An 8,655-nucleotide genomic window follows, 5' to 3' on the forward strand; every position below is an offset into this window, starting at 1 on the left:
TAATAATAATAATAATAACAGCAGTTCTTGATCAATGAGAACTACTTCTGAAAAGAGAGAACTAATGTGACAGACTGTGTCTGATTAATTATATAGACTATTTTATTACACTCTATAGATTCTGATCATCAATTCATGACTGCTATAAATGTGTGTAGTATATACTTCAATTCTCAGTCATTTCTGATCACTGATTCTCAGCTGCTACAAATGTGTGTAGTATATACTCTGATTCTCAGTCATTTTCAATCATCAATTCTCAGCTACTATAAACACATGTATATTCTTTCACTCTGAAGCTTCACTGTGTACATTATCACATATGTGTATAAATATTCATCTCAATTACTGATTCTTACACTTTCTCTTTCTTTTCTTCTCTAACATTTTTATCTTTGTTATATAAAATCTATCAATATTATACTGATCTATTCAGTGTAGATCTCTTACAAATTGTTAATTACTTAAATATATAGATTGAATTTATTTTTATTACTATAATTAATTAATAATCAATTCTATAATTAATTTAAAATTAATTTAAAATCAATTCAAAATCAATTTAATACTGAAATTATTCTTGAATTTAATAATAATACTAAATTGATTATCAACTGATTTTCAATCAATTATTAATTACTTAAATATATAAATTGAATTTATTTTTATTACTATAATTAATTCAGAATCAATTCAGAATCAATTTAAAATCAATTTAAAATTAATTATTAAATATTTTTATCTTGATATATTTTAAAATTCTGTAAAATATCTCTTTATATTCTATATAAATTTATCTGTTTATTTAATTGATTATGAATCAGCTATACATGCTTTGATTGATTGATGAGCTGAATGAATGAGTGGATTGAAAGATTGAAAGTCAATTACCAACTGATTATTACTGTATTATGCGAGGTCGGGGTCATGATTATGTAATGAGGTCAAGTGGCGCACTTAGCGAGGTCAAGTTTTCTGTATACACACAACGTTATCCTCCAAGAGAAGCGGGCTTACTTATGTAATCCATCCTCTTCCACCCAGAGAGTGTCCAACAACATTTCATCCATCGATTCTCCTGATACCAACACTACCCCACCTACTTTGTTGTATAGCGCGACTAATTTTCTGTGGTTGAAATATGTGACGTGCGTGGGACAATTACTACATCCATTAGTTCCTGCTCCATATTTCCCCGCTACAACAATTCCCGAGACGAACGATACGAACCTCCAACCCCGTTTCTGCGGCGATAAGATAGCTAGCGATAGAGCTTCGTTGCATATATAATAAAGATGTCCTCGACCAAGACGTCAACGTCAAGGATCGGTGAAGAGTACGTTTCTCGTTATGATGTCTAGCGAAAACAATATATCAAAATATATGGGTCTTACATCCGTACTAACCTCTAGTTGTTTCTTATTCTAGGACATGGAAGTGAGTTCCCCCCTAAGATAAGATGATCCCCCGAACGCCCCGGTTTCCTTTTTCCATTTCCTTTCCTTCGTTCCTTCTTCTCACAACATACAAACGGTATTGCACGCTCAAAATGACCAAACATTAAACGTCAAAAACAAATCCAGAACAAAAGTCGACAAAGTCAACGCGGAGCTCGTGACACTGACATACGGCACTATCGTCGCGCAACTCTGCAACGACTACGACAGCGACTATGTGGAAGTAAACAAGCAGCTAGATAAGATGGGATATAACATCGGCATGCGGCTAATCGAAGACTTCCTGGCCAAATCGGGCACGGGCCGCTGTGCGAATTTCAGAGAGACTGCGGATATGATCTCGAAGGTGGGATTATTTATATCTATCTATAATATATATATAAATATAATAACTAAGCTAAATCCATTATAACTGCGCTACTACAGGTCGGATTCAAGATATTCCTCAACATCACGCCGACGATCACGAACTGGACGAGCGATAATAAATCCTTCTCGCTCATATTTGAAGAGAACCCGCTAGCAGACTTTGTAGAGCTGCCGGATGACGGACGGGCCCAGGATGAGCTGTGGTTTTCAAATATCCTATGCGGGGTGCTGCGGGGGGCCCTTGAGATGGTGAGCTTTCTTTTTTTCTTCCTCTCCCTCTAATTTGGCATTTCCATCTGCATTTTTTTCTTTTTTCCCTTGAATTCTATCCCGCTACGGCGCAGTGGTTTTGTCTCATTGGGGACCACAACGGGCATTTAGTGGCGGAAAATGCCGAGCTACGAATAAATATTAATAAAAAACCTGGAATTTTGCTCCAGGTCCAAATGCAAGTTGAGGCTCATTTTGTGAGCGATGTGCTGCGAGGGAACGATGCGACGGAAATGCGAGTGTCTTTAGTACGGTACCTTGAGGATGAGTTACCACCAGATGATGAGTGAATGAATGAAAGAATGAAATGAAATGACATGAATGAACATTTTATGTTTTTCTCTCTTTCACATTTTCATACTATATCCCCCCGTCTTCTTCCAGCCCGGGGTCTTTTTTCTATTCATGGTTTATCCTCATTTCGATAGTATTTTCTACCCTTGTTAGGTGCCCTTGTATTATTATTATTATTATTATTATTATCTCTCTATATATTATAGAAAAACTCACTTTTCTAAGTAAAATGCTCTGTAACATGATCTCACATGATATCATATGCATCTTATTAAAATGAATTCATATGAACAGTCAGCTCTGCAGTCTGTACAGCTCTGATATTAATCTTCATTCTTTTCTTTACAGACATTCTCTACTATATTTACATTCTTTATACTTTTCTCTACATTCATTTCAATCTATATATTTATTAATATAATTATTTCATGCACTGCTGCTTAGTCTGTGAGAATTCTCATTCTCTCTGTAAGAGATCTACACTGAATAAATTGATATAATATTTATAGATCTTATATAACAAAGTGAAAAACATTAAAGAAGAAAAGAAAGAGAAAGTATAAGAATTAATAATTAAAGTGAATATTTATACATATATATAATAGTATATAGACTGACTATGTAACTGTGTCTGAGATTAGAATCAAACTTTACAGTTATTATATTATCTAAAAGTATTACTTCTGATTATAATTTATATTTATTACATTAATCTCAAATTATATTATTTCAAATATTAAAGATCTCAGATTTACTTTTCAAATAAAAATCTAGTCTTAGATAAAAAATGTGTTTAAATTCTTAGTTATATTTTTATTCTGATCTTATTATTAATAATAATGTTAAATAAGATTATGAAATCATTTCTTACTTATATAATATTATAATATAGTACTCATTTATTGAAAATTTAATAGAGAGTATTATTAAATATCATTACTTTTCTAAATATAGATTATAATTTATATAATTTTAATTATAAAAAAAATATAAAATATAAAAAAAAAAAATAAAAAAAAAAAAATAAAAACAAGAACAAATTACAATGAAAAAAAAAGAGAAAGAAAAAAAAGAGAAAGAAAAAAAAGAAAGAAAAGAAAAGAAAAAAAAATAAAAAATAAAAAAATCAAGATTGTAGAACTGTAGTACTTTTAAAATATTCACTTTTCAGAGTCTTTATAATATTTATTATTAATTATATATTTCTCACAGTAAGAATAATACAGCTATAATAAGTTATTATTTTAATATTATTTAATAAATAATCAGTATATATCTGTAGAAATGTTAATAATTAGAAAATATACACTTAAAAAGTGTTATTAGAGTAGACTCTGCTATCACTTGAATAATATTAAAAGTAGAATACTGAAAATGATAATTTCTCTCATTAATTTTATAAATAAGATATGTAAAGATAATTTTGAGAAATATAAGATTTCTCAACTTCTGATAAAAACAGATCTCACAGAGAGACTCTATTTTCATAATATCAGAGACTGAGTATTATTAAAAAGTGTTACTTTTATATAATATATATATACTTACTGCAGTGATTTATTCTCTATATATATAACTGAGAATTATAACTTTCTAATACTACACAGCTCTCTCTGAGATACTATCACTGATTTGTAACTCATACAGTCTCTCAGTTCAGTATATACTGTGTGTATACAGCTCTGCATGCTGAGAGTGTATTAGTTATTATAATCTAGTATAATACTTACTTTTCACAGACTATGTTTTATTTGAGAAGAGAATAGATACTTACTGAATAAATTATGAGTATCAGCTCTTGAATCTGAAGATATTAGTTGATTAAGATAAAACAGCTTACAGTACTATACATGCTTCTCTGATTAGAACTGTCACTGATATCTTAACTTCTCTTAAATCTACATTAGATGAGCTATAGCATACAGCAGCTTAAACTGATGAACTTCTTCAAGCACTCACTGAAGCAGTATAACAAGAAGCATCTCAATTTCTCTCAGAATTATATGTAAGAATCAATATCTCAGAATGTTTAATTGATGATAATAATACTCTACAATTCTGTGAATGACACTGAGTCTCTCACTCTGAACTCTTATATATCTGAATAATGCAAGAGATGCATGAGTTGTATATAACTGATTATTCAGACTGTGAATAACTGTATAGAATAATCTTCTAAGAGTTCTATTAATCTGAGATATTAAACAGTATCAGATACTTTGTTAGAAACTGTAACTGCTGTTCTTCTATTATCTCATAAAACAACTGTAGACAAAATCTACTGAAATTACTTGATATTTCTAATAGAATCTGATAAGATGTAGCAATTGACTTCACTGTCAATCTATCTAAGAGTAAGAATTATAGAAACATTCTAATCATCATGAATTGATTAAGCAAAGATGTAATATTAAAATCTTGTGATAAGATGAATACTAAATAAGTCACTGAAGCTTTTCTACAGAGTCTGTTCTATCAGATATATGAATTACTGAGATTGATAGTATTGAATCAAAGCTGTTAATTCATGAGCACTCTCTGAATAAGAATCTGTTAAATTCTCAAGATTATATACTATCTGTTAACTGTCTATCACTCTGAGACTGATAATATGTCAGAACAGATAATTCAGACTGTAAAGAATTATCTCTGCAAGTTCTGCAATTACTTATAAGATAATTAACATGATCTGCTTCTAGACTGACCGCCGGGATCATGAATTTCACATTTGATTTCATTTGATCTGATCTCATACATTTCTTGATGTGAATTCCGCTGGGATTGACTATCAAAAAAACATGTAAAGTGACTATATATCAGATCTTAAAATGAAATCATAACTTGAAAAAAATGAGACAGTGATCTCATTTGGTCTCATTTAGTCTCATTCTTAGCATAAAGTTACTATTTTTAGACATTTTAAGGTTTTTTTTAGACTATTTTTAATTTTTTAAAAAGTAACATTTTTTGATAACACTTAAATAAGATTTAAAGTCATTTAAAGCAATAAAAATAATTTAAATTGAGAAGTGAAAATCATGATCTTATTTGAAAAATGTGACAAGAGTAGACAGTAAGTCTCACTGAGACAGTATAAAATCACTATCTAATGTTAAAACTGTGTAATGAGATCAGTCAAATTGATAATAAAACTATTAAAAAATCTGATTCTAGTCTCAGACATAGTTACACGGTCAGTCTATCTGCTTCTATATACAGAGATTACTATCAATGATTAAGATACTGTTTCAACAGATGTAAGCTCATTCTTTCTTATATATAGTTATTATATGAACATGTTAAATCTTCTAGAGATTATACAGTTCATACTGAACTCTTGCAGTCTGATTCAGATCACTGATAATATAGTAATAAAGCTCTGAGATATCTGTGACTGAGCAGAAGTTATTATAACAGTTATAAAACAAGATTAAGAGAATTAAATCAATATTCACTGAGACTCTGCTAAGCAGTATAAGATAGAAGACTTAGTATGATTAAATCTTAAGAATATATAGATTACATATTCATCTCATACACTGAATTACTACTATATTAAGTATGAAGTGATAGAAGTTCTAGATAGTTATAACTACTATCTTAACATATTATCAGAGATTTATAATATCTTTTACACAAGCTTGCTTCACTGCACTATCACTGATTTATACTCTTCTCAACTGACTTCTGACTGACAGTCACCAGACATCATAGAATAAGATAATGAGCTGTAATATGACGGAACTGAAGCGGTGACTAGTCAGTGATATCATATAGAGATAGTTGTTTAAGAAGCTGTATAAGTGAGCTTGACTATCTTGCTTGAATAGTGAGCTTGTAGACTACAGAGTTATTATGAGAATATTACAGATATAATACTTAGTATACTAAGAAGATTGTATAAAACATATAGTAACTTTTATATATATTTCAGTAGAAGAAAAACAAATCACTGACTTCTTTGATAAAGAGTCAGCATCTAGCTATTCTATATAGATAATGAACAGATACTCTTCTCTTATTTTATAAGTGAGAATAGTCAGAGTGATATCTCAGTAGTATTTTATTACTAAGAAAGAGTAATCTACTGATCTTGTATAGAAGTGAGATTTTTATATTTATTAATCAGATCTTTCTATAATATATCTGAATGATATTATAGAGTGATTGAAAACTAGTTCAGACAGAATGAAATCATCTGTATAAAAGTAATAAACTATGTGAAACTGTAACAGAGTTTTAACACAGCTGAGAGTATGATAATATTCTTCTCTTTAAGAGTATAGTCTCTATACTCTTAAGATTATCAGATTAGAAATTATCTTTATTATATAGTAACAGTTGTCAACTGATTAACAGTATGTATACTGTATAAAGAAATAGATAAGTTGTTCTGCTGACTGTATAGATCTTTCTTTTTTCATCTTCATTTAAATTAAACATGTGATAAGTGAGTTTCTTATATATTAATTTAAAATATGAAAAATATAGTTAATAAGTGACTTATAGATCTCTTAACATATTTCATTCTATATATGAAATTCCCTGTAAAAGTGATATATTTTAGAGACAAAGCTAACAGTAGTGACAGGATTTTTTCAAAAAGATCTCTCTCTCTGTGACACATTTTTCTTCTCCCTCTCACCTGTAATAGTGAGTGCATGGGAGCATCATTCTTGAGAGACAATAAGAGGTAGACTGACCGTGTGACCGTGTCTGGGACCAGGACCAGATTTTTTGATAGTCCCATTACCAATTTGACTGATCCCATTACACAGTTTTAACATTAGATAGTAGTTTCATACTGTCCCAGTGAGACTTACTGTCTACTCTTGTCCCATTTTCCAAATGAGACCATGATTTCCACTTCTCAATTTAAATTATTTTTATTGCTTTAAATGACTTTAAATCTCATTTGAGTGTTATCAAAAAGCATTACTTTTTAAAAAATTAAAAATAGTCTAAAAAAAACCTTAAAATGTCTAAAAATAGTAACTTTATGCCAAGAATGAGACTAAATGGGACCAAATGGGACCACTTTCTCATTTTTTTCAAGTCATGGTTCCATTTTAAGATCTGATATATAGTCACTTTACCTGTTTTTTTGATAGCCAGTCCCAGCGGGATTCACGCCAAGAAATGTATGGGACCAGACCAAATGGGACCAAACGTGAAATTCATGGTCCCGGCGGCCAGTCTAATAAGAGGCTTATTCTGACATTTTCTAGTGAATAACAAATGTATTCATGGTGCGGCTGCGGCCTCCGTGACTGCCAAGAAAGCCAGGTTGGAGGCAGCGGCGTCAATGAGCCGCGGGAGCACCGCTCTCATTGCCACACCTCCTCCTGCTTCTCTTGCGGCCGCGGCGGTAGTTGCTGTGCCTTGCAGTGAGGTGTCGTCCCTTCTGCCGGCCGGTGCGTCTGCGTCCGCTGGGTTGGGTCCGCAGGGTCCCGCGGTTCCTTTGCCTTCTCCCCGTGGAGAGGCTCCGGTGCGGCTTCTGGCCAGCACCGCCACCTGCCTGCGCTGCGCTAAGCAGCTGAAGGAGGGGGGGATTTTATACACCTGCCCCTCCTCTCACTCTCATTGTTTTCATTGTACCTGCAACAACAACTCCTGTCTCTCTGTAAGTATTTCTCCACAGGAAGATGTCATGTCAGCTCTGACAAGAAGCCTAGATACTCAAGCAGTACAGAGTAAGAGTCTCAGAGCTTCAAGTATTGATGAATTTCATCAAGGCTGAGAAGATCTCTCTTACTCATCTGCAAAAGAAGATAAAAGCATGAATCTTCAAGATAAAAAAACACCTCAGAATGACCAGTCTCAAGAAGAGATTAGTCAGCACTGTTATTAAAAGTATCACAGAGACTAATCACTGATTAAAGAGAATCTCACTTCAATTGAAGTAGATAATTAAGATACTTTATAAATTAATAAGTTAATACTTTAAGTATTTCTTATACTCTTCTACAGCATGCTTCTCTACAGTACTGCAGTACTGACTTCTCAGCAGATAAAGATACTAATGTCAGAGACTTCAACAGTGAAGAATGAGTTTGATAAGAGTGTGATTATTAATAAGTAGACTCTGATTCTTCTTTTTACTTTTTCAGCAGACTACAGCTATATTAGAATAGCAGCAGTCTGTAGATTAATAATATTAATCTTTTTATTAATTTTTAATATTTCTTTTCTCTAACTGCTTCAGGAATTTTACACTTGTATAGTCTCATTAAACTTCTAAAAAACTCTTTGAGAGAAAATAGAA

The 8,655-nt window shown here is 31.5% G+C and overlaps 2 protein-coding genes across 3 annotated transcripts; one reads left to right on the forward strand and one right to left on the reverse strand.

The window, feature by feature from the left end:
• Window positions 1-993: 993 nt before the first annotated feature.
• Window positions 994-2,758, forward strand: BDCG_01882. 2 transcript variants are annotated; one of them, XM_045417428.1, is made up of 5 exons: window positions 994-1,336; window positions 1,429-1,437; window positions 1,584-1,803; window positions 1,884-2,075; window positions 2,267-2,758. In XM_045417428.1, exons 1-5 carry the CDS (start codon window positions 1,296-1,298, stop codon window positions 2,384-2,386), a joined length of 582 nt encoding a protein of 193 aa, XP_045279811.1. In that variant the 5' UTR covers window positions 994-1,295; the 3' UTR covers window positions 2,387-2,758. The 2 variants fall into 2 exon arrangements, with proteins under 2 accessions (XP_045279811.1, XP_045279812.1); XM_045417429.1 differs by having other exon boundaries at window positions 1,429-1,803.
• Window positions 2,759-7,634: 4,876 nt separating this feature from the next.
• BDCG_16460 (uncharacterized protein) lies at window positions 7,635-7,974 on the reverse strand (the record flags this gene model as incomplete). The annotated part of the gene is made up of 2 exons (XM_045425690.1): window positions 7,635-7,918; window positions 7,953-7,974. The coding sequence occupies 2 exons, from the start codon at window positions 7,972-7,974 to the stop codon at window positions 7,635-7,637; spliced, it is 306 nt and encodes a 101-aa protein (XP_045274242.1).
• Window positions 7,975-8,655: the final 681 nt, after the last annotated feature.

This window comes from Blastomyces dermatitidis (genome assembly GCF_000003525.1).
Source record: "Blastomyces dermatitidis ER-3 genomic scaffold supercont1.2, whole genome shotgun sequence".
NCBI lineage: Eukaryota > Fungi > Ascomycota > Eurotiomycetes > Onygenales > Ajellomycetaceae > Blastomyces > Blastomyces dermatitidis.

Bases quoted from the DNA above. Each gene is read 5' to 3' on its own strand.
- BDCG_01882 (XM_045417428.1), top strand. From the start codon at position 1,296: ATGTCCTCGACCAAGACGTCAACGTCAAGGATCGGTGAAGA. The intron at 1,804-1,883 runs GTGGGATTATTT...GCGCTACTACAG, and splicing joins CTGCGGATATGATCTCGAAG to GTCGGATTCAAGATATTCCT. The intron at 2,076-2,266 runs GTGAGCTTTCTT...ATTTTGCTCCAG, and splicing joins TGCGGGGGGCCCTTGAGATG to GTCCAAATGCAAGTTGAGGC.